This window comes from Acinonyx jubatus, chromosome C1 (assembly GCF_027475565.1).
Source record: "Acinonyx jubatus isolate Ajub_Pintada_27869175 chromosome C1, VMU_Ajub_asm_v1.0, whole genome shotgun sequence".
NCBI classification, from domain to species: domain Eukaryota; kingdom Metazoa; phylum Chordata; class Mammalia; order Carnivora; family Felidae; genus Acinonyx; species Acinonyx jubatus.
This window is the reverse complement of record NC_069381.1, coordinates 13,806,208-13,834,078: the sequence shown is the minus strand read 5'-3', so window position 1 is coordinate 13,834,078 and position 27,871 is coordinate 13,806,208. Positions and strand designations below refer to the sequence as shown.

General features: G+C 50.2%; 1 protein-coding gene across 2 annotated transcripts; it reads left to right on the top strand.

Moving 5' to 3' along the window:
• The first annotated feature begins 40 nt into the window (after window positions 1-40).
• On the top strand, window positions 41-27,388 carry EMC1 (ER membrane protein complex subunit 1). 2 transcript variants are annotated; one of them, XM_027060253.2, is made up of 23 exons: window positions 41-197; window positions 3,058-3,182; window positions 3,767-3,832; window positions 4,079-4,172; window positions 5,025-5,153; window positions 6,987-7,113; window positions 7,671-7,820; window positions 8,137-8,304; window positions 8,799-8,870; window positions 9,217-9,276; window positions 9,925-10,047; window positions 10,817-10,913; window positions 11,253-11,372; window positions 13,003-13,202; window positions 13,367-13,516; window positions 14,171-14,332; window positions 14,662-14,781; window positions 19,386-19,523; window positions 22,685-22,858; window positions 23,439-23,649; window positions 24,541-24,625; window positions 25,705-25,834; window positions 25,990-27,388. In XM_027060253.2, exons 1-23 carry the CDS (start codon window positions 97-99, stop codon window positions 26,167-26,169), a joined length of 2,982 nt encoding a protein of 993 aa, XP_026916054.1. In that variant the 5' UTR covers window positions 41-96; the 3' UTR covers window positions 26,170-27,388. The 2 variants fall into 2 exon arrangements, with proteins under 2 accessions (XP_026916054.1, XP_026916053.1); XM_027060252.2 differs by having other exon boundaries at window positions 11,250-11,372.
• Window positions 27,389-27,871: the final 483 nt, after the last annotated feature.

Genomic DNA, 27,871 nt, shown 5'->3' with positions numbered 1-27,871 from the left:
AGCGAGGGCTGCGCGTGCGCTCCCAACTCTATGGTCCACGGAGGCGGAGCCTTCGGCCCGGTGCATGCCGGGCCGGCGGCGGCCCGGGCTCCTATCATGGCGGCGGCGGTAGGGGCGACTCTTTGGCCCTGGCTCTGGGCCGCCCTGCTTGTCCTTTCGGACGCGGTCTACGAAGACCAAGTGGGCAAGTTTGATTGGTGCGTGCGTGTGGGGCCTGTTCGGGAAATATGTGGCTATTTTCTCAGTACCTATGTGCTTGCTAAAGGGAGGGCCGTTACAGGCAGCAGGATCGGCTGCAGAACTTGCGGGGCTCAGTGCAAAATGAAAATGTGGGACCCCGCGTTGAAAAATGAAGAGTTTTGAGATGGCCAGAGCAGAGCATTAAACCAAGCGTTAGGGGCACTTCTAAGCCAGTCCCTGGGTGACAGGTCGCGAGCCCGTGAAGCCGGCCCTGACATTCAGGCATGCTTGGGTTTGTGGTCAGAGGTCACTGCTCCATCCTCCCCCATCAGGCCCTGTTTTTGTGACTCAGGTTTCTGATCTACCGGGTGTCGGGGGTCGACAGCCCCTCAGTGAGCTCTCGTTCTTCCGCGAATTGGTGTCTCTTGGGTATGTGAACAGAGGCTTGGGTCAAGACAGGTCCTAAACCGAGTGCCCTTTCTGCTCCCTTCCAGGCAACTTCGACCCTGGGATCAGAATAAGACCCGGCAAGCCTCACATCAGCCGGGAGGTGCCATTAACTCATTCATTCACTCGCTTACTCACTCCCGCCCCCTTCCTTAAGGTCCTGGAATTGGTTTGCTTTTATTTGAAACTAGATTTTGCCATTTAAGGGTTGTGCGATTTTGGGAAAGCGACTTAACCGCGCTGTGCCAAGGTTTATCTGTAAAATGGGTTTACTGGTAGTCCATTGTTACCTGCAGTAGTTGTAAGGATGAGTGAGATCATTCCTTTAAATTAGTACAATGCCTGGCTCATTGAATGCAATTAGTAAATGTTACCCGTTATTATTACTGTTCAGGGAACAGTTTATTCTTCAGAGCCCAGCTTGGATACCTCCTCTTCTGTGCAGTCTTTTCTGTATCAGACACATTGATTCATGTATTTGTTGAGTGCTTGCAATGGGCCAACAGGTGTTCTAGGTGCTATGGATACAGAGTTAGGAAGGAGCTCAGTCTGGTGGGGCAGATGTATCTGTATGTGACATAAGACAGTGTGACAAAGGCAACTCGAGTGTCACTAAAAAGTTGTTTTTTTTTTTTTAATGCTTTTTTATTTGTTTTTGAGAGCAGGAGAGAGGCAGAGCACGAGTAGGGGAGGGGTGGAGAGAGAGGGAAACACAGAATCCGAAGCAGGCTCCAGGCTCTGAGCTGTCGGCACAGAGCCCGATGCGGGGCTGAAACTTGTGAACTGTGAGATCATGAGCTGAAGTCAGAGGCTTAGCCGACTGAGCCACCCAGGTGCCCCTCGAGTCACATTTTTAATGATATGTGGAAATCCTTACAACGTAATATGTGAATATTACATGCATACGGCGTATTCATATATATGTGCTTGCGATATTCCAACTTACCAAATACTAGGTATATGCAATTTACAAATAGAAGAATAAACAGAAGGAAATACCCTAAAACACCAAAAAGTTTATAGTGGTGGTATTTTAAGCATTTTAAGATTAAAAAATACTTTTACATAGTTTTAATATCTTCTACAATGAGCAGGCATTACTTTTGCAGTTCAAATAAAAGATAGCAATATATTTTTTTAAGTTTATTTATTTGTTTCGAGAGAGTGTGAGAGAGAACAAGAGCTAGAGTGTGAGTGAGCAATCGGGGAAGGAGCAGAGAGATGGGGGAGAGAGAGAGAGAATCGCAAGCTTATCCGTGCTGTCAGTTCAGAGCCCGCTGTGGACTCAAACCCACGAACCGTGAGATCATGATCTATGCCAAAACCAAGACTCAGACGCTTAACCGACTGAGCCACCTGGCACCCCAAAAGATAGCAATATTTTAAAAGAGAGCTTGGGTATTAGAATCAGAAGTTCTTAGTTTTGTGTTCTAGATCTGACAGTAACTAGCTGACCTCAATAGACATTAGTTTACTTATGTGTAAAATGAGAGTAGTCATTTATTACTTGTAAAATCAAACTAGTAACGTTTATCTTATATACTTCATAGAGCATTTAATAGATATAGCAAGAATTAAGTATGTGAAAATACCAGTAGAAACTGTCAAATGGCACATAGGTCTGTCTATCTGCTCAGTTTCTTTAAAAAAGAAGACGAAACAACGACAACAAAAAACAACCAGACCAAACCACACCACAAGAGAAATTTAGTGCAAATGCCATGTGTGTTTAGTTTGCCAGAGATGAGAGTATTTCTTGCCTAACAGCCATGTGTGGGCACCTCCTGTGTACTTGGTAGTGAGCCATGCAGAGTTAATTATATTCCCTTTATGCTAGAGAACGGTGTTCAAAGTTATGGGATCTATTCCAAGGGAAGTCTGAGTAATGAGTCAAATGGATCCCAAGCATGGAGTGGGCTCGAAAAGGCTGTAGAGAACAGAAGCCTGACCCCATCTGTGGAGTTTGGTTGGAGAATCTGCATGATTTTTTTTTTTTTTTTCTCCAGAGCTCAGTGAAAATAGAAGGGCAAGTTGGATTGTGTGCTTGTGAACAACAGGCTTTGTGTCTGTTTCCTCGTGTGTAATAGGAGCATCTAGTCCCTCTGTTAACAAAGACCGAGAGGACTAATGTTTATTCCAGGGGGGTTTTGGTCAGATGTGTCACTTGAGACAAACATGTGAACTTAAAAGGAAGACTGGCACTTCTTATCTACCAGGGTGTATTCTTTCTCCTTGTTCTGTTTGCTTCTGACTACACTGCATAGAAATCTTGCTTTTGGTCGGATCTCGTTAACAGACATTTCTCCTGTGTCCTAAGATAAGGACCTAAGATGGTGACAACCTCACGTATTGGCACAGTTGTCTTTTCCCAAAATATTTTGTGCAGTGATGATTTTGACCCCTCTCACTGCCCTGTACTCTCTTCCTCAGGAGACAGCAGTATGTTGGGAAGCTCAAGTTTGCCTCCTTGGAATTTTCCCCTGGATCCAAGAAGTTGGTGGTGGCCACAGAAAAGAATGTGATTGCAGCATTAAATTCTCGGACGGGGGAGATCTGTGAGTGACCTGTGTAGGCCATTAGCTTGGGATGGGATGGCTGACCATAGTGAATCCAGAATGGCCTATGGCTTAGGTAGTCTTCCTGGCTGCAACTCAAGTTAGGGACAGGTTGGCCAAAAGATGCATCTCTTACTGCGAGTAAGAACTCCTGCGAGTTCTTAAGATACTGCTTCAAAAAACCCGTTCTTTTATTCTGCAGTAAAGGTTTGGATGCCACTCCAATTCCTTGTGCTGCTTTCATGGATGTTTTTAGGCACTAAGATTGTGGACATGTACTTTACGATCACTACTTTTCTTGTGGATCACAGAGATTTTGTTTTGTCAGTCGTATGTTTAGGGTGGCAGGGGGTATGGGAAGTGAAGAGACTTCAGACTGGGATAAGAGTCGCTCCTCTCAACCCTGCCTCCCCTCCTTAGCTAGTGAGTGGGAGGAGACCATTGCCAGTTGGCTGTAATCCTTCTCTCCTTTGAAAAAAAATTGGATACTGCTACGCAAAGAGCTCTTCAGTTCTCTCCTACCTGTCCCCTTGGATGCCTCTCTTTTATAGTTTACGGTAATGTCTGACTCTCATATTTCTCAGTGTGGCGCCATGTTGACAAGGGCACAGCAGAAGGGGCTGTGGACGCCATGCTGCTCTGTGGACAGGGTAAGCAGAGTCCTGCTTTGTCTCTCTCGTGGTGTTGGCCCCATCTCCCCATTCCTTGGTTCCTTCCTTTGTGCAGGGTTGGCTAAGAAAGGAGAAGGGGTGTTTTCAAAAGGAAAGGACAGGTATTGCAAGTAACTTCCATTTGCGTCCACACATCAGAGGTGCGGCCATTGCGCACAGACTGTCGGAGGAGGCTACAGAGGGCCAGTTGGGGAGATGACTTCACCGTGGTCTTTTCTCTTCCAGATGCAATCACTGTGTCCAATGGAGGCCGGATCATGCGTTCCTGGGAGACTAACATTGGGGGCCTGAATTGGGAGATTACCTTGGACAGTGGCAGGTAGAGGGCAAAGAAGCTGTATTTCACCTAGGCTTGGCGTGAGGCTTTGCTGGAACACAGGTCTGCATGGACAGCAATTCCGGGTCTTTTGGCTTTTTTCCTCACGGACCACCGAAGAGCCAAAGAACATCAAACACCCAGTGTCTTGATGAGTTGAGGTCATGGAACATGTGGTTACTCTGCCAGTGTTTATTGAACCCCCGTAGGCTCAGATTTCTGTGCTAGGTGCAGAGTGTATCCTTGCCCTCGAATGGTGGTCCTCATCTTACCGTGACTTGAGAACTCTGTAATGTCCTAGGTATAGGAATGTCATGTAAACCTCCCAGTGTTTTAATTTTACGTTGCGAGAGCAGCTTGGGCTACTGTTACACCTTTGCCGGGGTTGTTTCCGTTACAGGGTCATTTGCAGTAGCCTATACCTCTTCTGATAGTAATGTATTTGGCAAACACTTGGCAAGCCCTCCAGACAGTGGGAACACACGTGTGAATGTGAGATCAAGAAACACACTGTCAGCTGGGGGAGGCGAGCACGTAGCCTTCAGTGGCAGTATGGTGTGAAGGTTGCCACGGTAGAGGGATCACCTGCTTGCTGTGCAGTCCTGGGGGCAGGGTGGGGGGAGCAACCCTTAGGAGGTTCCTGGGGTCTCAGGGGAGCAGAACAGCCGAGTGGTTGGAAATGCAGCCCCTCAAGTCAGCCAAGCACAGGCAGTGCCAGTATTAGGGTTCTGATGCGTTTGGCTCCAAGGCCTGTTTTCTCACCTACCAAGCTGCAGTGGTAGTGTTCCAGATCGTCTCCTCTAGTCCGAGGCCCCAGAGGTGCCAGGCCGTGCTCACCCCTGTACCTGTGCTCAGTTTCCAGGCGCTCGGGCTGGTAGGCCTGCAGGCATCAGTGAGGTACATCGCGGTCCTGAAGAAGACCACTCTTGCCCTGCATCATCTCTCCAGTGGGCACCTGAAGTGGGTGGAACATCTCCCAGAAAGGTAAGGCCACCTTCCCGCCCGGTGATGACTGCCTCGCCGCGCTCTCCACAAGCCCGTGTCTCCTTGAGGGTTGAAGCGTTTGTTCTGGCTCAGGCTCACCTTATATTGGTATCACATGGATGGTGTTGGGCTCACTAGATGTAGGCCTGCGCTCAAAGGCCTTGCTACCTCTGGCGTTTCCTTTGCAGTGAGGAGAAAATTCTCAAACTGGGCACTAGAGGCAGTCCGGCAAAGGGAGTGGCTCACTTGCTCCTGGTCATAACACTCTGGGCTTTTTGACTTCTGGTTCAAGTCAGACTAAGCCTTTCTCTCTCTCTCTCTCTCTCTTTCTTTTTTTTTTTTTTAAATTTTTTTTTTTAATGTTTATTTATTTTTGACAGAGAGAGACAGCATGAGCGGGGGAGGGGCAGAGAGAGAGGAAAACACAGAATCCCAAGTGGGCTACAGGCTCTGAGCTGTCAGCACAGAGCCCGACGCGGGGCTTGAACCCACAGACCGCGAGATCATGACCCAAGCCGAAGTCGGATGCTCAACCGAATGAGCCACCCAGGCGCCCCTCTTTCTTTCTTTTTTAATGTTTACTTATTTTTGAGAGAGAGCGTGATCAGGAGAGGGGCAGAGAGAGAGAGACTGAGAATCCCAAGCAGGCTCCATGTTGTCCGTACAGAGCCCGGCACGGGGCTTGAACCCATGAACTGTGAGATCGTGACCTGAACTGAAATCAAGAGTCAGTCTCCTAATCAGCTGAGCCACCCAAGTACGTCTTCAGTTGGACTCAGCCTTTCATTCATGTTATGAATCAGAACAACTGAAGAAGAGGCCAGGGTAGGAGCTGGGTGAGGTTTGAGATGGTTTCCAGAAGTCCTAGATGTGGAAAGCTGGGAGGGATTAGGAGGCAGGGAGGAAAGGAAAAGATTGGCTTAGACCTGTGGCCATTTTCAGAGTGTAAAACTCAAGTTCCTATGTGGCCAAGTGCATGGCATCCTGGAGCAAAGGAGGCCCAATGGGGCTTGCCGGCAGCTGCAGTGTGCCTGGCTGGCCTCCAGGGGGCAGCCTTACCCAGCAGATTGGCGCCCTATAGGAATGCCTGGGGATGCCATTCCTACTTTTTAAGAAGAGCTAGAAATCTGATTTTTACATGTAAAGTCTCAGTTCCTTTTTTTTTTTTTTTTTATGGTTTATTCCTGTTTGAGAGAGACAGAGTGCAAACGGGGGAGGGGCAGAGAGAGAGGGAGATACAGAGTCCGAAGCAGGCTCTAGGCTCTGAGCTGTCAGCACGGAACCCCATGTGGGGCTCGAACTTGGAATGGCAAGATTGTGACCTGAACCGAAGTCAGACGCTTAACTGACTGAGCCACCCAGGCGCCCCTGTAAAGTCTCAGTTCTAAATATTGACGACTATTTAAAAAACAAACAAACAAACAAAACAAAACTGTGAGCCAAACAAAACCTACTTGGGGACTGCTAGTTTGTGACTTCTGGCTAAGGACTTGACTGATTTTATTTTATTTTATTTTATTTTATTTTATTTTATTTATTTTATTTTTTAAGAATGTTTATTTTTGAGAGAGAGAGATACAGAGTGTGAGTGGGGAAGGGGCAGAAAGAGAGGGAGACACAGAATCCGAAGCAGGCTCCGGGCCCTGAGCTGTCAGCACGGAGCCCATCGCGGGGCTCGAACTCACAAACCAGGTCGGGCAAGTCCAAGTCGGGCACTTAACCGATGGAGCCACCCAGGTGCCCCAGGACCTGACTGATTTTAGAGGACCCCTGAGATGGGCCTGTCCCACAGCTGAAGCTGTTGCTCCTTGCCTTTTTTCTTCTGTCTCTTAGTGACAGCATCCATTACCAGATGATGTATTCCTACGGTTCTGGGGTGGTGTGGGCCCTTGGAGTTGTTCCCTTCAGCCACGTGAACATTGTCAAGTTTAACGTGGAAGATGGAGAGATTGTTCAGCAGGTATGGTCAAGGCATCGGCTTGAAGAGCCTTGTGGATTGTGGAGGGGAATAGATGGAGCCCTTCTTTGCATCCAGGACCAGAGAACTTGGCCGGGAAGATGCAGAAGCCATTCGTGGTCCCTGATTCTGGTCACTTGGGACTCTTTTCTTCTCATCCAGTGTTTGTTTAAAGCCCTCACATTTGTACACGGTGCTCTACTGGGGTGGCTGAAAATTACATAGGTTGCTTTCATTGCCTGTGAGTTTCTTAGAAGATGATACCGTGAGATAGCGAGGAAACCACATTTGATAAATATAGTGGAGAAATGCTTACCTGAAGTATCAGGTCTTAAAGACGACTGGGTATGTTTTTCCAGTGACCAGAAACAAAATCCTGATTTTCTCCAACTTTGGAGCTCTTGAGAGGTTGGGAGGGATGGGAAGAAGTCCTTTAGAGCCAGCCATGAAGAACCTTTGAGCTTAGCCCCCTGTGAGATTGGTGGTGACATTGCTGATGAGCCGAGAGGGAAATGTAAAAATTCTCACGAACCTCTCTCACTAGGCTATCTTTCCTGTAGGTCAGGGTTTCAACCCCCTGGCTTCAGAGTCTCACCGGAGCCTGTGGTGTGGTGGAAGAGGCTGTGCTGGTGTGTCCTGATCCGAGCTCACGGTCCCTCCAGACCTTGGCCCTGGAGACAGAGTGGGAGTTGAGACAGATCCCACTGCAGGTGAGAGGTAGTGCTGCAGCCCTCTGGCCCAAGGCCTTGGCTTTGCCGCTTAGGAAAGTCTTTCTCCTGGTGATGCTGCTTCCTTCCTGAGCCTTGGCAGTTGCTGGGAAAAGGTCAGGCTTCTGGCTGACCTGGCGTGAGGGGAAATGGGCCACTCTTCTCTTTGGGGAACCTGAATGGGAGCTTCTGGAGCCACATGCCATGGCCTAGTTACTTTCACTGGCAAAGTGGGGCAGGGGAAGCAGGCCTGGGATGGATCAGTGGGTCAGTGACTTGCCTGCGTTTAGCCCTAATCCTCTTTCTTCTTGCCCTTCAGTCTCTTGACTTGGAATTTGCAAGTGGGTTCCAGCCCCGGGTCCTGCCCACGCAGCCCAACCCGGTGGATCCTTCTCGGGCCCAGTTCTTCCTGCAGTTGTCCCCGAGTCACTATGCTCTGCTGCACTGTCATCACGGGGTCCTGAGTCTGCTCAAGAACTTCCCACAGGTAACCGCAGGCAGCATAGGATTCAGGCGAATCTAGCCAAGTCACAAAGCTAGAAAACCCTGCCTCTGAATCTGTAGATGTTCCCTCCGGGTCCAGACATCTCTGTGTGTGCTTTGAGAGGGGTTAGCCTTAGAGCAGAAATGGAACACTCTTTTTCTGAGAGTCACAAAGAATGTTTAGAGTAAAACTAGGGCCTTCCTCTGAGTCTGCAGCAGGGTGGGGATGTTAATTTGAGCTTCCGTGTAGGTACTAATAACAGCATGAGATTTATGACTGGCCTGTGCCTGTGTTGGAGGTACGGGGAAAGGCTTATGTGCAGCTATGGACGCACCTGGAGCCTTCGTCTGTTCTCATGTGCCCTGGCTGCTGTGCTCCAAAGTCAGGAGCACTTTTAGCCTCAAGGCCTAGGGGACCTCCCTGTAGAGGTGCTCCTCTGTAAGGCCACTGGCTGGTACGGGCCCCATTTAGGAAGTGGCACTTTGCTTTATTCCCAGGCTGCCCTAGTGAGCTTTGCCACCACTGGGGAGAAGACGGTGGCTGCGGTCGTGACCTGTCGGAGTGAAGTGGTGAGTATTGAGAGTAGCATCTCCTCGTATCTACCAGGAACCCTGAGAGCCAAAAGTCGGGGCGGTTGGAATGCAGGGGGCAGGAAGCCGTTGAGAAGTAAGTTCTCGCTGGTTCTGCAGAACTTTCTGCATACCCCCTTGTCCCCGGGAATGAACCCTAATATTACAACCTCACTTTTCCCCTGGGGCTGCTAAGGGCTGCACGGGCTCTCTGGGCAGGAGTCAGGAGTGAGGTTTGTCTTCTCCAGGGGCTGAGACGACACAGAAGTGAGAGCTTCGTTTTGGTGACTGGGGAATGACCCTTTGGCTAAATTTTCTCCTTCTGTCCTTCTCTTTTCCCCCGCAGAAACCTAGCAGTTCTGAAGATGGGTCACTGGGGAGTTTTTCGGAGAAGTCTAGTCCTCAGGTACAGCGTGGCATTGAGTACCAGCATTGGGCATCTGGCATCGTGCCAGACCTAGAGACAGGGGCGGCCCTCCAGGGAAGCTGGGAGCAGCTGAGGCTTGGAGCGGGTCTCCCGGAGCCCTCAGCCTCACGTGGGGTTTGCCACGTTCTGTAAATGAAATCCGGTTTCTCTGGATCCTCTTCAGTTGGGAATTTGGAAAGAGAGACCCTAGAATCTGTTCTTAAGCACTTTTTCCTCTGGCGCTCAATTTCCCCGTCTCTTCTGGGGTCCTGGCTGGTATTGCCAAGTGGTAGTCTGTGCATCTGCATCGGGGCAGAGTGTGGGACCCTGGGTGGCACGCTTGTTGCTGCGTCCCCCGTCCCCCAAGCTCTTCTGGAGAGCTCTGTAGTCCTACCTCTGGGAAGTCTGCTGCGCCGCACCGACTTCCTTCTGAAACAAGTACGGCAGTCGTAGTTCTGTTTGTTTACTCAGGTACCTTACTTCCGTCTCAGGATTAAGCTTTCTTTTTTCCTTTTGTTTTCCTTTGCGTGTATTTCCTCTTTTGGCCTGGTCCCCCTCTAGGGTGGTTCACCCCAATTCTTGGACGTCCTCTGTGGGGCTTTGCTTTGGGGGATCTCTCGAGTTACCCCGTGCTGTCCGTACCCGCAGGACTCACTGGCGTGCTTCAACCAGACCTACGCCATTAATCTCTACTTAGTGGAAACGGGTCGGCGGCTGCTGGACACCACCATCACCTTCAGCCTGGAACAGAATGGCACTCGGCCAGAGCGGGTGAGTCGGGGCCTTGGTCTTGAGGCTCTGTCCTGCGAGCCTCTCACCGTGAGCCTCGCTTCCTCAGGGCCAGCTCGCAGCCTGGGGCGCTGGATTAGGGCTCTCCGGACACGGGTTCTAGTTCTTCCTGAGCAGCCGACCTGTCGCAAGTCCCTGTGAGTCACAGCAGAGGCGGGTATCGTTTATGCCAAGCGGTGAGCGTGCCAGGCGCTGTGCTGAGCTTTTCATAAACGCACTAATCGACTGGACCCCGCCTGTCACCAGCCTTGTGAAGTGGCTATACTACCCTCATTTTACCAGTGAAACTGGGCCTGGTGAGATTCAGGATGCCACCCAGAGTCACGGAGCTGGTAAGGGGTCACCAGTGCCACAGCCTGCGCTTCCGGCTGTCGCCTCGCATTGCCACTCTGCGCGTTCAGGGTGTTCTTCAGCCTGTCTGGGGCCGTGGCTTCTTCGTTTCCAAAATGGAACGTCTGATCTGAGCCTTCTGCTCGCTCTGCGGGGGATCGGAGCACGAGGAATGACGCGGCGCCCGGGAAGCACGCAGGTTCCTCCTTGGGGAGGTCCGAGCTGCAGCCTAGCACCCCTGCGCCGGCTCCGACGAGTTCACGTTATCTCGCGGGGGGTCTGAGCAGTAGCCGTGTTGTTTACACAGCGAATAACACCATGAGCCGGGCCCCTAGCCACTCCCTATGCCTCGGCCTTTGGGGTCTGGTGCTCAGAGGCGTGTGGATGCTCGCCGACTGCGTGCTTCTCACTCTGCCCACAGCTCTACATCCAGGTGTTCTTGAAGAAGGATGACTCCGTGGGCTACCGGGCCCTGGTGCAGACGGAGGACCACCTGGTGCTGTTTCTGCAGCAGCTGGGTGAGCAGACCTCCTTCGGCCCTCTTCTTTTTTCTTCAGGCCTGCCCGGATTTCTAGTCAGGCTCTATTTTGGGGTCTGTGGACTGGCTGCTGGCAAAGATTCCAGCGGAGTGTAGCCTGAATGTTTTTTAGAGCCATATGTCACCTGCTTTTGAGTAATCCCTTAGCATTCTGGGGGGGGTTATGGAACTCCCCTTACTTGAGCTGCTGAATCCCCCCCTCCCCCGCTGCTTCTCTGTCTCCCACAGGAGCTGCTGGAATCCCTGAGCCACGGAGAAGAGTGCGTTCAGGCGATGGGGGAGGCGGGCTTGGCTTTTGTAACAGGGGTTTCTGTAGCAGGGAAGGTGGTGCTGTGGGGCCGGGAGGAGTCGCTGGCGGAGGTGGTGTGCCTGGAGACGGTGGATCTGCCCCTGACTGGCGCGCAGGCTGAGCTGGAAGGCGAATTTGGCAAGAAGGCAGGTAGGCACGGAGGCCGGGACAGCAGGGCTGCTGGAGGGGCCGCCCCGGGAACGGGTTTGGTAGTTAGACCACAAGAGACGCTGGCTCGTGGCCTCCCTGGCTTCCTGGGCACAGTCGTTTTGCCAGTCTGTGTGGACCTAGCTCTGTGACCAGTTTCCGGAGCATTTGTGGCCATGGGATTTAGGTAACCTTTCTTTCTGAAGGAGTCTCTTGTGCATCCCTCTGTGGCGAGACCCTGAGGGAAAGGAATCTTGACTCAGTAGAATGATAGCTACTGTTGCCTCGGTACCTCGGTTCTCCAGGCACTGTGTCAGGCATCCCTAAACCCCAGCCACATCTTTCTGGAGAGGTGGGACTGGGCGGGTGCGGTTGTCCTGGTGACTGGCGGTGCCCTCTGACGCCGGCCAGTCCCAAGCCGCAGGCTGGACTTGGTTCACTCCCCTCTGGTCAGTCCTGCCTCCCGCCTCTCCCTCCCTCCCCTTCACCTCGCTCCGCAGCTGGTGTTTCCTCGGCCTCCTCTGGGCCGGGCACCCCGGTAGGCATTGTGGATTTTCTTGAGCTGAGGATTAATTTGACTTTACTATTCATTTCTGCTGCCCGGATCCAGCAATTCAAGGTAAAATCTGCTTCCTGCTGCCCTGTTGCTCGTTGCCTGCTCGCGTGGCTAGCTTTTGGTTAGTTCTTTGTTTGTCCTGGCCGGCATCGATGAGGTGCCTACTGTGTGTGCATGGACCGCTGGGGCTGTGACTTGTCCCGTTGGGTCTCCTCTTCCTTGAGCTGAGGTTGCTGCAAAGTAGGATATGCAAAGGCACTACTTTTCAGTGAACGCTCGCCGTGGACCCCGCATGGTGTGAAGTCCTGTGTGTATATCCTGTGGTCTGATCTTCCCAATAGCCCAGCAGACGACAGGTGGTTTTACAGATGAGGAACCAGAGGTCAGAGGTTATGTACAGGGGTCACCCAGCTAGTAAGTAGTAGAGCTGGGATTTTAATTCAGGCGACACCAGAGACTGTGCTCTTTATTCACACTGGCTGGCTCCGATGGCCACGTTGACCCTCTGGAGGAGACTCGAGGGTGGCATCCTCAGTCACGGGGTGGGGTGGAGTGAGTGATAGCTCTGGGGGTCAGTCATCACTTGGTCTGTCGGGAATAGGTTAAATAGCTGATGGGGTGGGAATGAAGCAGTGGGTAATGGGAGTACCTGTCCACAGTGCACCTGCCTCTACGTCCTGCACCCCGATACTCACCCCTCTTGTGGCTTTGTCGTGGCACCCAGAAGCTTCCCTCTGGCCATTCTGGATGCGGGCCGTGGCGGAGACATGCCAGCATGGCTACAGCCTGCGTGGCTGACCCCTGACCTCCTAGTTAGTCTCCTCTCCCAAGATTCCAGGAGGTGGAGTACTGTGAGCCAGGAAAGCAGGTTTTGGAAGTTCCTGCCTGGCTGTACCTGAGCGTGAGATGGGCAGCTTCAGACAAAGGACTGCCCATTGGACTTGCAGCCTGGCGTGTGGATGACTTGAATGCCCCACAGGAGCGGGAGAGACCCCTCGCTAGGAGAAGCCCCTTGCTGGCAACACCTAGTCCGATGAGGAGGGAGCCTCAGTTGCGTTACTTTTTCCTTGACACCAGACGGCTTGCTGGGAATGTTCCTGAAACGCCTCTCGTCGCAGCTCATCCTGCTGCAGGCATGGACCTCCCACCTCTGGAAGATGTTCTACGACGCTCGGAAGCCCCGAAGCCAGATTAAGAATGAGGTCAACATTGACACCCTAGCCAGAGACGAATTTAACCTCCAGAAGATGATGGTGATGGTGACGGCCTCAGGCAAGGTGAGGGCGTTTGAAGCCCCGGGTACCCAAACCTTCTGAGGCTCTGCGAGTGGGAAGCAAAAAAACCTCTGGTAGGGGATAGCACCAGTTCCAGTCTCTAAGGATAGGATCGGTTCTTCGGCTTGTCTCTCTAGTAGCGAGCCAGTTATTTGTTTATCTTGCAGCTTTTTGGCATTGAGAGCAGCTCTGGCACCATCCTGTGGAAACAGTATCTCCCCAACGTCAAGCCAGACTCCTCCTTTAAACTGATGGTCCAGAGAACTACCGCCCATTTCCCCCACCCCCCGCAGTGCACCCTTCTGGTAAAGGACAAGGTGAGGCTGTCCTCCTCGGATTTGAGCCAAAGTAGGTGTAGCTTTCTGGTGTTTTGCAAGCCGAATTTCTCCGGGGCCTTTGGCATGCTGGGATAGCTAGGGACGGGTATTCAGGGGTTAGGCAGCTGTTTGCCTGAGTGGTGGGAGCATCCTGGACCGATGGGGGGGCGGTTGGCTCTGGAGGAGCTGTGACGTCACCAGACCTGGAACGAGCCAGCTCTCCTCGTTCCCAGAGACACAGGCCACCGGTTTCTCTTGTTTCTCTTTAGACGAGGGAGAGCAGGACACAAGCTGTTTATCTCTGCCTCCCAGAATTAGCTGGATTTTTGTGGATTCACTCTATGTCCTTGGAAAGGCGGTTTGGTAGACACTGCCAAATCGGTCGGTGCCGACTGTTTTGTTTGTTCCTCAGCATGTCCGGTGCTTGGTTAGCTTTGCAGCCACAGGCAGTTTACCTGTTTCCCTTCTGACACGCTAGCCTCAAGGACCGTTCCCACTGAGGCAGGACGTGATTTTGCACAAAGAGGGAATCCACCCAGAGGGCACTGGGGAGGCTGTCACAGCTGAGCCGAGGTCCTAGCTCTCCAGATATACCCTTAGCGTTTGCCTTCTTTTCCGGTTGGCGGAGTCTGACTGTTTGCTTGACCATTTCAGGAGACGGGAATGAGCTCGCTGTATGTCTTCAATCCCATTTTCGGGAAGTGGAGTCAGGTGGCCCCCCCGGTGCTGAAGCGCCCCATCTTGCAGTCTTTGCTTCTCCCCATCATGGATCAAGACTACGCCAAGGTGCTGCTGTTGATCGATGATGAGTACAAGGTGGGAGACTTCGAGTGGCCGGAGGGCATCCAGGAGGGTCAGATGTGGGGGGAGGTGTGTAGTCGGAGCTGATGAAAGCAGCCAGCACGTGTGTGGGCTTGAGGGGCGTCTCTGAGCCACCCGATGGCTCTTCCTGCACCTGAGAAAACTTGGGCTCTTAGCAAAAGTAGACTTACGCCCCACGTCGGGTCAGTGGACTTCAACTCTTTTAAGATTTGCTATTTTATTCTTAAGGCTGTTTTTGATGGTGAACAGTAATGAGTCTTGAGAAACTGTATGGAGAGTCCTTTTCCTTTAATTCCTTCCTTGGGCTATCTGGGGTTTTCAAGGTCACGGTGTTCCCAGCCACTCGGAATGTCTTGCGACAGCTCCATGAGCTCGCCCCTTCCATCTTCTTCTATTTGGTGGATGCAGAACAGGGACGGCTATGTGGATATCGACTTCGAAAGGTAGGGAAGGCACCTCGTGGCAGGACCTTTTGGGGAGGAGTAAGGGTGTCCCTCGGATGTTCCACTAAGAAGTGGATTATAGCATGCATTCTGTTGTAGACGTATCAGCATAATCCCGATGTCTGATTCGTGGTCATTTTCATACTGAGCGACTGCTATGTGGCAGATGAGGGTCTAGGTGCTGTGGAAAGAGGGGTGTCCGATACATGAAGTCTGCCCTCGTGGAGGTTTTTTTTTAATTTTTAAGTTTATTTTGAGAGAGAGAGAGAGCGAGAAAGTGGGGGAGGGGCAGAGAGAATCCCAGGCAGGCTCTGGGACGTGAACTCCTGTACCACAAGATCATGACCTGGGCCAAAGTCGGACGCTTAACCGACTGAGCCACCCAAGTGCTCCTCCCCTGGGGAGTTTTTATTCCATGTTCTTTTTCTATAGCAGAGAGAAGGGATGTTGTCCATCCTTGAGCGGGTGGGAGGTGGGAACCCGGGTTGAGTAATGAGTCGTACTTTCTGTACAAGGATGATGTTATTGACCCGCTCCTGATGGAATGTGTGCTTTGAGTTTTATTTTTAGATATGAGATTGATTTGTTCTAATGCTGACATACTTGAGCCCAGCACTAGCAAACAGTGTAGACACTGGCTCTGGGGTCCAGCTCTGAGGTTCACAAGGGGCTGACTTTGGCCTCGTTAGTAGGGCTGTGGACAGAAGGGATTTGTGGACTCACCAGAGGCCCTCCATCCTGTCCTGCAGGGTCTTTTGAGAGGCAATACAGTGTAGAGCTTAAGGGCCTGGATCCGGCTGTCTGAGTGAAGCCAAGCTCTATCACTTGTTAACTTTGTAACCTCGGGCTTATGACTTCTCCAACCCTCTGTTTTCTCATCTGTGAAATAAGATGATTGTAGGATCTACCCCCATAAGGTTGTAAATCACATGAAGGTGTAAATCACCTGAAGTAATGTCCGGCACATGATAAATGCCATCTAGGTTTTAGCGGCTGTTGTCCTAAAAATGTTAAAGAAAAAAAAAAAAGTGTCCTTTCCTGACGTTTTGTAGTAGCCGACCTTTACAGAAACAGCACGGGAACGGTCTCCCCGGAAAACATCTTCTTTAGTCTTATGGGTGAAAAAAAATTGTCCCTTCAAGTTGATAAAAAGGGGACCTTGAAAGAGATGGTTCTTTGTGGTAGAGGGGAGCAAACTCATGGGTGTCATGATCAGTGGAGTCCTGAGGACATATGGGAGGAAACAGTAGCCAAAGGAGGACAAAGGACACTAAGCTTACGTGGGAAATAAGCCAACTGCAGTCTTGGGTCGTTGACCTCCAGGTGAGCGTACTGGGGACCTTACTCCCTGGGGAGGTTTTCGTGCATTCAAATGGCTTCACAGGAGCCGGTGGCGATGCAGCCTGATTTGCTCTTAATACACATTTTATTTCAAAAAAAACCACCTTAAGTTACGCATGTTGTAAATATTGATCCAGAAGCACACAGAACATGAGCAGACCTCTGCAGATGGAGTGCGTGTCAGTAGTTGGCCGTGATCCTCCCTTGTCCTTTCTGTGCATTTGTAAATACTGGAGTCATGGTGGTATGGACCATAGAATGTGTGGGGTTCATATTCAGGTTTTCTTACTTAAGTGGAATTTGTGAAATTTGTTCCTTTTACTTAGTATGTTTTCTACCTCATTATTTTGTTAAATCCATTGTTTGTCAATGTACGGTATTGAGAAAATGCAGAACCATGAGGTTACGGCTCGCTCGTTCACAAGAGGAACGCGGTTGTGTACATGGCCCTCAGATTGGGAAGCAGCGCATGGCACCGGGACCCTGGGGGGCTCTTGTGTCCCTTTCTTTTTTTTTAAATGTTTATTTATTTTTGAGAGAGAGAGAGACAGAGAGAGAGAGAGAGAGAGAGAGACAGAGAGACAGAGCATGACCTGGGGAGGGGCAGAGAGAGAGAGGGAGACACAGAATCTGAAGCAGGCTCCAGGCTCTGAGCTATCAGCACAGAGTCCGACATGGGGCTCGAACTCACGAACTGCAAGATCATGACCTGAACCGAAGTCGGACGCTTAACCAACTGAGCCACCCAGGTGCCCTTCTTGTGTCCCTTTCTAGTCTCTCTCCTTGCCCCCCCGCCCCCCTCCAAGGCTCCACATATATGCAGTATGGATGTATACTAATGTATGTAGCTGCCTGGGTGGTTCAGTCAGTTAAGCATCCGACTCTTGATTTTGGGTCAGGTCACGATCTCACGGTTTGTGGGTTCAAGCCCCATGTCTGGGTCTGTGCCGACAGCACGGAGCTTGCTTGGAATTCTCTCTCTCCCTCTCTCTCTCTCTCTCTCTCCCCCTCTCCCGTTCATTCTCTCTTTCTCAAGTAAATAGTTAAAAAAAAATGTATTTAACTATAAAGCTACATGTATTGGTTTTCTTTGACTATAAAGAACATTTCCTTGTATGGAACCAGAAAAGACCCCGAATAGCCAAAGCAATCTTGAAAAAGAAAACCAAAGCAGGAGGCATCACAATCCCAGACTTCAGGCTATACTACAAAGCTGTAATCATCAAGACAGTATGGTACTGGCACAAGAACATACACTCAGATCAATGGAACAGAATAGAGAACCCAGAAATGGACCCACAAATGTATAGCCAACTAGTCTTTGACAAAGCAGGAAAAAAGAGCCAATGGAATAAAGACAGTCTCTTTAGCAAATGGTGCTGGGAAAACTGGACAGCAACATGCAGAAGAATGAACCTGGACCACGTTCTTACACCATACACAAAAATAAACTCAAAATGGATGAAAGACCTCAACGTAAGACAGGAAGCCATCAAAATCCTCGAGGAGAAAGCAGGCAAAAACCTCTTTGATCTTGGCCGCAGCAACTTGTTACTCAACACGTCTCCAGAGGCAAGGGAAACAAAAGCAAAAATGACCTACTGGGGCCTCATCAAAATAAAAAGCTTCTGCACAGCGAAGGAAACAATCAGCAAAGCTAAAAGGCAACTACAGAATGGGAGAATATATTTGCAAATGACATATCAGATAAAGGGTTAGTATCCAAAATCTATAAAGAACTTAGCAAACTTAACACCCAAAAATAATCCAGTGAAGAAATGGGCAAAAGACATGAATAGACACTTCTCCAAAGAAAACATCCAGATGGCCAATCGACACATGAAAAAATGCTCAACATCACTCATCATCAGGGAAATACAAATCAAAACCACAATGAGATACCACCTCACACCTGTCAGAATGGCTAACATTAACAACTCAGGCAACAACAGATGTTGGCAAGGACGCGGAGAAAGAGGATCTCTTTTGCATTGTTGGTGGGAATGCAAGCTGGTGCAGCCACTCTGGAAAACAGTATGGAGGTTCCTCAAAAAACTAAAAATAGAACTACCCTACGACGCAGCAATAGCACTACTAGGCATTTATCCACGGGATACAGGTGTGCTGTTTTGAAGGGACACGTGCACCCCCATGTTTATAGCAGCACTATCGACAATAGCCAAAGTATGGAAAGAGCCCAAATGTCCACTGATGGATGAATGGATAAAGAAGATGTGGTATCTGTATACGATGGAGCATTACTCGGCAATCAAAAAGAATGAAATCTTGCCATTTGCAACTACGTGGATGGAACTGGAGGGCATTATGCTAAGTGAAATTAGTCAGAGACAAAAATCATATGACTTCACTTACATGAGGACTTTAAGAGACAAAACAGATGAACATAAGGGAAGGGAAACAAAAATAATATAAAAATAGGGAGCAGGACAAAACAGAAGAGACTCAAATATGGAGAACACACTGAGGGTTACTGGAGGGGTTGTGGGAGGGGGGATGGGCTAAAGGGGTAAGGGTCACTAAGGAATCTACTCCTGAAATCATTGTTGGACTATACACTAACTAATTTGGATGTAAATTAAAAAAAAAAAAAAAACAAAAAAACTGTGTACACACACACACCAAAAACCAAAAAAACCCAAAAAACATTTCCTGTAATGTTTCAGGGTCCCTGCCAGCTTAGTAATTTACTGCTGGCCTCAGATACAGGAATCTTTTTTTTTTTTTTTTAATGTTACTTAATTTTGAGAGAGAGCGTGCACGCATGAGCAAGCAGGGGAGGGGCAGAGAGAGAGGAAGACATGGAATCCGAAGTGGGCTCCAGGCTCTGATCTGTCAGCACAGAGCCCAAAGTGGGGCTCCAACTATGAAGAGTACGATGATGGCCTGAGCCAAAGTCAGACGCTTAACCAACTGAGCCACCTAGGCACCCCTAGGAATCTTCACCTTCAGTAATAAAGTGGTAAACTTTCTTTGGATATTTCTTACTCAGACAAACAGTGGGATACCATGGAATATTCCTCTCCTTTCTTACTAGCTTTAGTATCTTTCTGAACCAAACCGAGAGTTCCAAAACTCCTGCACAAACTAGATCCTTATTACTGTTTTCTTAGGAGCTCTGATCTCCATTTCTTCCAGCACAGAGGCCCCAAATAAAGGAGTATGGGACGTATCTGGCTACAGCTCTTGTGGGTCTAAGTGTGCTCTCCAGTTTATAAGTGCTGGTTCTCTTGCCCTGGCCCTAGGATCTTACCACTGAGCTAAGCTGGGAGCTGACTATTCCCCCAGAAGTACAGCGCATCGTCAAGGTGAAGGGGAAGCGCAGCAGCGAGCACGTTCATTCCCAGGGCCGTGTGATGGGGGACCGCAGTGTGCTCTATAAGGTACGGTTCAGCAGTCTGGTGTCAAGTAGAGGGGCAATGGCTTGGATTCTGGCTCTAGGATTTGGCAGATACTTGACCTTGAGTGAGTCATTTCATTCCTTTGAGCCTTAATTTATTGTCTGTAAAACGAGTATAACATACCCTGTTCCTAGGGTTGTTGTGTGATCACATGAATGCTCACGTGTAGCATAGTGCCTGGCGCATGGCCACTACCCACTAGAGGTTAGCTGTTGTTACTAGTGGTAGCGCTGATAGAACTTTCTGGGGTTGAGCCTTAGCTGATCCATTAGAAATCCCATGTCTGTGGTCCGACACTAGTTCGTGGGGAAGGGAGGGAGACGGAGAGGTGGCCAGTGGGCTGCAGCACCTCCGGGAGAGAATGCAGTCCTTGTAGTAGTGGTCATTGGTTACACCCTCTGCAGAGCGGGGGCTGAGCTGGAGGAGGAGATGGGATAGAACAGGGTAGCGCGACCCAGGAGCCTTGACGAGCAGGCTGCTTTCCCCAGGCGTGAGGCCGTGCCGCAGAGTGCAGGCCTGCTGGGCTGTCCACGTACAGACTTAGCTCTGCCGCAGGCTAACTTCTGTCCTGGGTAATTTGGGTAGGCTCCCCGAAGGTCTGTTTTCAAGAATATACTGGAGATAAGAGCACCTACGTCACAGGATTGTCTTGAAGATTGACGATAACACAGACCGTGGTTAGTGTACTGCTGTGTAATTAATGCTGTTGGAGCCATTGATCTGAAATCTTTATTGATGGGTGCCTTCCACGTGGCTGCAGTCAGTTTGACTTATGCAGAACGACCAAAATAACACAAATTCTAAAGTATGCTTGACTTGTACTAGAGAAAAATACATTCACTATGTGATTTACCTTTATGAGGTGAAATTTACTAGAGTGCTTATGTTTTTCTGTGTTGAAAAAAGTAGAGTGGATTGAAAAAAATAGAATAGATTCATATTCATCACACACATTGTTTAGTTTAGTCTTTTTTCAATTAGCCTTTTGTTTTGGCCTAATTTTAGATTTACAGGGAAGCTGCAAAGACCATGCATCGAATTTGCCTATTCACCCCTTACCTGGTTTCTCCTGGGAGACTGTGGTACATCTGTCTGAACTCAGAAACCAGCATTGGTGCAAGACTGTTAACTAAACTCCAGACTTTCTTCAGGCTTCACCAGGTTTTTCGCTGAGGTCCCTCTCTGCCGCAGGCCCCAGCCCCAGACCCCATGCTCCACATAGTGGTCCTGTTTCTCTAGTCTCCTCCGCTCTGTTCCGTTTTTCAGTCTCTCTTTGTTTCTCACGATCTTGGTAGATTTGAAGAGTACTGGGCAGGTGTTTTGTAGGCAGTTTTTGTTTGATGTTTTTCTCACGGTTAGACTGTGGTTGGGGTTTAGAAGGAATACCACAGAGGGGAAGCTGTACTCTTTTCTTTTCTTTTCTCTTTTCTTTCTCTCTCTCCTTCCTTCCTTCCTTCCTTTCTTTCTTTCTTTCTTTCTTTCTTTCTTTCTTTCTTTCTTTCTTTCTTTCTTTCTTTCATTTTTTTTTTTTGAGTGCTATCAGGATGCCAGGTACTTTTTTAGATTCTGGGATACGTTAGTGAACAGAATAGACAAAATTGAGGCTGTTATATATTCTGGAGAGGCCAATAACGAAAATAAATAGATAAGTTTACAGCAAATTAGAGGTTGATTACAGAAAAATGTGAAACTGAGAAGAAGGAATGGGGAGCTGGCATTGGAAGGGGGTGCAATTTAAAATAGGAATGTTAGGAGGGCCTCACTGAGATGGTGACACCTAAGTGAAACTTGGGCAGAAGGAGGAAGTGACAGTGTGTGATTGCAGGGGAAGAACCTTCTAGACAGGAAGGCCAGAGTGGGCCTGGAGTGTTCCAGAAATGGCAAGGATGGTGTGATTGGAATGGGGTAAGTGAGAAAAGTCCAGGCTGCTGAGGTCAGAGGGCGGCAGGTGGCGGGGCCTACCACAGCTGCCACTCTGGCCTTTAGGTCATGTGAGATGGAATGCCAGTGGGGAGTTGGGAACACAAATGTGACGTAAACGACCAAGATGAAGGGCTCACTCAGCCTGCTGTGTTGAGACCAGAGGGCCGAGGGAGAGAGCAGGCAGACCGCATAGGCTGTTGTAGTAAGCCCAGCGATGTGGTGGTGGCTTGACCAGGGTCGGTGGGGGGTGAGGAGGGACCAGATTCCAGGTGTGTCTTTAGGTAGAGCCAGTGGGATATGCTGATGGATGGGATGCTTGGGTCTGTGCTGGAGAGAGAGAAGGGGGAGTCCAGGATGGCTTGGAGGTCTCCGGTCTTAGACCCTGACGCAGGGGGAGGCCCACGGGGAGCAGGCTTTAGGCAGGGGCAGGACAGGAGTTCCCTTGGGGCGTGTCAGGTGTGAGATGGGACAGTTAGGAAGAGATACTGAGATGGCAGCCTGTCAAAGCCTGGAATTCGGGGAGAGTCTGGCATAGATACGCAGCCTTGGCCATTGCCAGCTCCTGTGGGTGACGTGACCATGAGAGCGAGTATAGACGAGGTCCAGGAGCCCGGAGAGATGAGGACTCCGCAGAATAGACTGAGAAGGAGGGGTCCATGGGGTGGAGGAGAAGCAGGGGGGCACGTGTCACGGACACTAGGTGGAGAAGGTGTTTCCAGAAGGGGTGACCGCCCTGTGTCACATTGTACCAGCAGGTCAGGGAAGACCAGAGCAGACTCGGCCATCGGCTTAGTGGTAGGGAGGGCAGTGGTGGAGAGAAACAGTGTCGCTGCAGTGATGACTTAGGTCCGTGAGTGGGCAGACCTGTATCTTGAGTTAACCATTTGCTGTGTCTGTGACGCGAGCAGGTTGCGTAACTAACTACCTTGAGCCTTTCCTCGCCTACCATATGTGGAGAGCCACAGCTCCACTGCAGGGTGGTTTACGGGATTCAGTGAGGCGATGTAGGCCAAGCACCCGGTGTGGCACGCGGCACCCAGGGACTCTGATCCAGTGCAGGGAAGACGAACTCCAATAGGAAGCTCTTCTGACCAGGAGGTCTGGTTTCTCCTCCAGGCTGGCAGGCTCCAGGTCTGCCGCAGTGCCCAGGGCTCACATCAGAGTGGAGCTCGTGATTTGCCATTGTGGTTCTGAAGGACCTCTTTTCTCCTTCTCCCCAGAGCCTGAACCCCAACCTGCTGGCCGTGGTGACGGAGAGCACAGACATACACCACGAGCGCACCTTCATCGGCATCTTCCTCGTTGATGGTGTCACCGGGCGCATCATCCACTCCTCCGTGCAGAGGAAAGCCAAGGGCCCCGTCCACATTGTGCACTCCGAGAACTGGGTGGTGGTAAGGAGGGGCAGATCTACAGGTGTCGCTACCAGGGACGTGACACAGTCAAGAGCACATGGCTGGTCTCCCCGTGTCTCGAATCCTTTCATCGCCTCTTGTTGCAACCAGTGGCTGCTTTGTGTTTTTGTAGGATCCAAACCCCTGGATGGCAGTTGAGACAGACTCAGAAATTAGACCACCTAGGGCTGATGCCAGCCCTGCCTTTTCCTGACTGTATAACCTTGAACTAGTTATTTGAGCCAGTGTGTTGCATCATTTGCAAAGTAGAGAGAGCAGAGTGTCCTGTGGCCTAGGTTGGGATGACGCCTGCCATGTAATAAGCGCTCAAATGCTGACTTGCTGTTCTGCTTTCTGAGTATCTTGAAAACCCCTTTGTCTTATGGTGCACTTTGGATAAAACTAGATAAAACTACCCTGAAAGTTAGTAAACTTGGCAGCAAGGAAGAAAAGTGGGGTGCTGGGTGGTTTCTTTCCTCCCTGGACATGTAGCTTGTCGGAAAGCTGGCTTCCTGTGGAAGTTCCCCTTTCCCGCTGAGCCAGCATCCGCGTCCCAAGCTGCCCTCTCTTCTCTCTGCAGTACCAGTACTGGAATACCAAGGCCCGGCGTAACGAGTTTACCGCGCTGGAGCTCTACGAGGGCACCGAGCAGTACAACGCCACCGCCTTCAGCTCCCTGGACCGTCCCCAGCTGCCCCAGGTCCTCCAGCAGTCCTACATCTTCCCCTCCTCCATCAGTGCCATGGAAGCCACCATCACTGAGCGGGGCATCACCAGCCGGCACCTGCTCAGTGAGTGACCAGGGGAGGGTGTCCAGGGTGGCGGGGTTTCCGTAGGGCGTCACACTGAAGGACACGGTTGGAGACGCGACACTGGCACACCCTGTTTGACCACCGTAGGGGAGGTTAGTGAGGAGGGCTTTGTTTCAGCCGAGAAAGTTCCTTAGTCCGGCTTTGCCACCTGTAAGAGATGGCACGACTCATTTCTGATGAGCCACGTCACTTCTCTGTCAGGCATTTTCACCTCACCCAGCAAATTGAGCCCTGGTGTCATGTCTGTGCTGATACTGCGGAAACCGGCAGGGGTTAGGGTCTCCTTCTGTGTCTGGGTGCGGGACTTAGTGACAGCTTAGCAGGCTGCTTGGTCTGCTGGATTTTACTAGAGACGTCAGGGACTCTCAGCTCCGAAAGGCACTTGGATCACTAGTTTATTCTCAAATCTGTGGGTTTCCCAGATTTGGTCCCTCCATCCTGTAACCAGCAGGCTCTCCTGTGGCCTGCAGTGACACGCACATACCTGGTGTTCTGGTGTTTGGCCAGCGGCGGGGACGCCCGCTTTGTTGGGGCGGCTGTCACTGGAGGGAAAGGAGAGGGCTGAAGAGATCAAGTGGCCTTCTGCGCTCTTCTCTCTCATCATACCCATTTCTTGATTCTAGAACTTGATTTCCTGAGGTCTCAGGATGATGTGTGAAGAAACCAGTATCTTCAAAAGTGGGAACCTTCATTCAGACCCATGTGTATTCTTGAATTACTGTTTTTGGCCACTTAAGGGCACTTCAATGACCCAATTTTTGGTTTGAAACTATCTTAAATTTCTGTGATAATGACATTTTTGTGACTAGCCCCGATTTGGGATTGGATCACTGTGTGAACATTTACCTCTGTTGACTTGTTTCTGTGTAGTTGGGCTACCTTCCGGAGCAATTCTTTCCCTTCCTAAGGCCTTGCTGGATCCCCGCCGTCCTGAGATCCCAACAGAACAAAGCAGGTGAGACCTTGCAGGTGGTGCTGAAGGCTCTGACCCTGAGAAGGTGACCTATTGAACAAACCTGGTCCTTGGCCTGCTGTCTGCCGTTCTGCTGTGCTTGGGGCTGGGGTCATAGCAGTGAACAAATCCAACAAAACTCTCTGCCCTCTTGGAGCTTAACATTCTGGTGGAGGAGGTTAAATGAGATAAGCAAAAGAAATAATGTTGTGTTAGGTACTTGTAAATGCTACGGAGAGAAGGGTTGGGGAGGGGTACCTGGGGGTGAAATTTGAGAGGGTGGCCTGGGAAAGCCGCTCTGGAAAGGTGACTGTGGAGTGAAGCCTTGGAGGAGGTCAGAAGCCAGCCTGTGGATGTAAGGGAAGACTTCCAGGCAGGGGATAGCCAGTGCCTGTGCCCTGAGATCATGGCTGGTGAGCCAGAGGCAGGGAAGAGGCCACAGTGGCCGCAGCAGCTAGCAGGGATGGGGGGACACTAGGAAATGAGCTCAGGGAGGCAATGGGGGCTGGGTTATGTGGGGAAGTCAAAAGCTTGTCATTGTTAGTAGTAATTTTTTGGCTGACAGCCATCATCTCTGCATATTTCTCCACCTCTGTCCCGAATCCTCTTCACTTAGGGGTGTGGGGAAGAGGGAGCAGGAAAAGGGGAACAGGGGGGAAGGGGTGTGTGGTTTGGAGAGAGGGGCGGCTGAAGCTGGGGAGACACGTGGGAGGATCCTAGGGTTTTCCAAGGAGCACGGACCGAGTCACCGTGGAGCAAAGAGCAGGAATTGGCCTAGTGTGGCTCCGTGGGCGAGTTTTAGAGTGGCCCTGACTTTCCTCCTCTAGGGTGAAGTTGCATCCTGTTGTTTTCTTAGATTTAGAACGAGGTAGGAATCCAGATCTTACTCTCTACACAGGTTTCTTTCTTGTAGCCCTTGCTGACATTCAGCTGCTAAATTTTTAACTACATGATGCAAGTAGATGTTGAAGGAAGATTTGAGGCTAGATATGTGGCCTGGAAACCTCCTGGGACTCAAAAAGGGCAGCCAAGAGATCCCCTTGCAGGAGTTTTGAATGCCAGTCCTGGCTGATGTTTTGCAGAGAGGAGAACCTAATCCCGTACTCTCCAGACGTGCAGATACACGCAGAGCGATTCATTAACTACAACCAGACAGTTTCTCGAATGCGAGGGATTTACACGGCTCCCTCAGGCCTGGAGTCCACTTGTTTGGTGAGTAGAGCCCACAGCCACTGTGTGTGATCGCTGCTTTTTGGTTCACCCCAGGAGACAGCTGAGGATTCCGTATCTTTTCTTACCAGAGTTTGAGGTCACGGTGGACCACTGGCCACATTTCTTACGTATTTCTCGCTCCTTTTGCCTTCTAGGTTGTGGCCTACGGCTTGGACATTTACCAAACTCGAGTCTACCCATCCAAGCAGTTTGACGTCCTGAAGGACGACTATGACTATGTGCTAATCAGCAGTGTCCTCTTTGGCCTGGTGTTTGCCACCATGATCACTAAGAGACTGGCACAAGTGAAACTCCTGAATCGGGCCTGGCGGTAAAGACCCAAGACCCACTGCCAGAGAACAGAGAGCCGAGGGCTGAGAAGGTCAGACAGGAAGCTGCAGTGTGACAGGCCGGGGGAGGATGTGTGTTGGGTGCTCGTGTCAGCGGAGTCGGGAAGAAGAGGGACTCTTGTGGAGACTCCTTCCGGGACACGTCTGCTGCGGTGTTGGTGGCGCACGGAGGCTGAACTCACACGTTGTCTCAGCCGAGAATCTCAAAGCATCTCGACGGACTTGCCCTCAACGTCTGAAGGCTATTGCCCTGTTTCCTTTTTTTGCCCACTCGTGAATGTTGTTGTTTCGAAGACCCCCAACAGATTTTTCTCTTTTGTGAGGCCTGCCTAACTTGATTGTGGTTTGCCTCTTGTGTTTCCCAGACCTGTCCAGAGACCTTTCTGTTTCCCGGCCTCATGCTTCAAAGTCCGGAGGGCACTCTTACTGAGAACTCCACCTCGCAGGTGCTTTTGCTGTTTTACGTCGAGAAAGAAGATCCAGGCTTGGTTGAGGCTTAAAGAGTGATCCAGCTTCTCATGGACTTTCTCCAAAGAGTTGAGGAATCTATATATGGTGTCAAAACTCACTTTAACTGAGCCCCTTGTTTGGAGGCTGTCATTCATCAGGGTGGGCCACCCTGTCCTTGATTCAGTTCATCAAAGTCGAGTGTGAAACAGTGTCCTGGTTTGTTGGGTCAGTGCTTTTCACCTAAGTTGTGTCCAAGCTGAGGCATTTTTTAATACTACTGAGTTGTCTCAACCTGCAAGAGATTTCAAGGAGGAGAGAATCTACCATTTCGTGGTGCCTGCTAACCTCTTGTTTCACCCCCAGGCTGTAGTCCTCTTCTGACCTAGAGGAAGTTGTCCTGTTCAAGAACCTCATTATTTATTTTTACTTTTAGATATAAATTAATGAGTGCCTCACCGTGTTTCTCCTAGAGTAGATTTTAAATGTTACTGTTGTAACCTTTGCAGCTTTAAAAGAGGGGAGAGTGGGGGTAGGGGAAGGAAATGGGCATTTTGTGGATGAAGCATTGCTGATTGGCTGGGCTGTTGTCCCTGCTACGAATGGAAGAAGTCCTAAAAGTTTCCTTTGTTCACGGATCTGGGAACGATGGAGTTTTTCTTTACTGTGGAAATGACATGTGCAGAGGAGACCATCTGTAGCCTTGCGGGGAGAGCAGTATGCTTGGGTGTCTGAATAAAGTGAATGGTGAATGGCACGAATGTCAGTCCTTTTTTGTGGTGTGGGACTTGGAGGCTACTTCTGCATTAGAGGGGACAAAAAGCTATGCAGAAATGGAGAGTATTTGAATAGGAAGCATGCCAATTCAATCATATAAGAGTTGTGTTATTTAAAAACAAAATGAAATCTGGGGCAGCTGGGTGGTTCAGTCAATTCAGCGTCCGACTCTTTTTTTTTTTTTTTTTAAGTTTATTTATTTCTGACAGAGTGAGAGTGTGAGCTAGTGAGGGGCAGAGAGAGAGGGAGACCCAGAATCTGAAGCAGGCTCCAGGCTCTGAGCTGTCGGCACAGAGCCCGACACGGGGCTCGAACTCACGAACCGTGAGATCATGACCTGGGCTGAAGTCGGATGCTTAACCGACTCCCCAAGTGTCTGACTCTTGATTTCGGCTCAGGTCATGATCTCAAAGTTTGAGTTCGGGCCCCACATCGGGCTCTGCTGACAGCAAGGAGCCTGTTT

Bases quoted from the DNA above. Each gene is read 5' to 3' on its own strand.
- EMC1 (XM_027060252.2), top strand. From the start codon at position 97: ATGGCGGCGGCGGTAGGGGCGACTCTTTGGCCCTGGCTCTGGGCCGCC. The intron at 3,183-3,766 runs GTGAGTGACCTG...CATATTTCTCAG, and splicing joins TTCTCGGACGGGGGAGATCT to TGTGGCGCCATGTTGACAAG. The intron at 10,914-11,249 runs GTGAGCAGACCT...GGGTTTCTGTAG, and splicing joins GCTGTTTCTGCAGCAGCTGG to CAGGGAAGGTGGTGCTGTGG.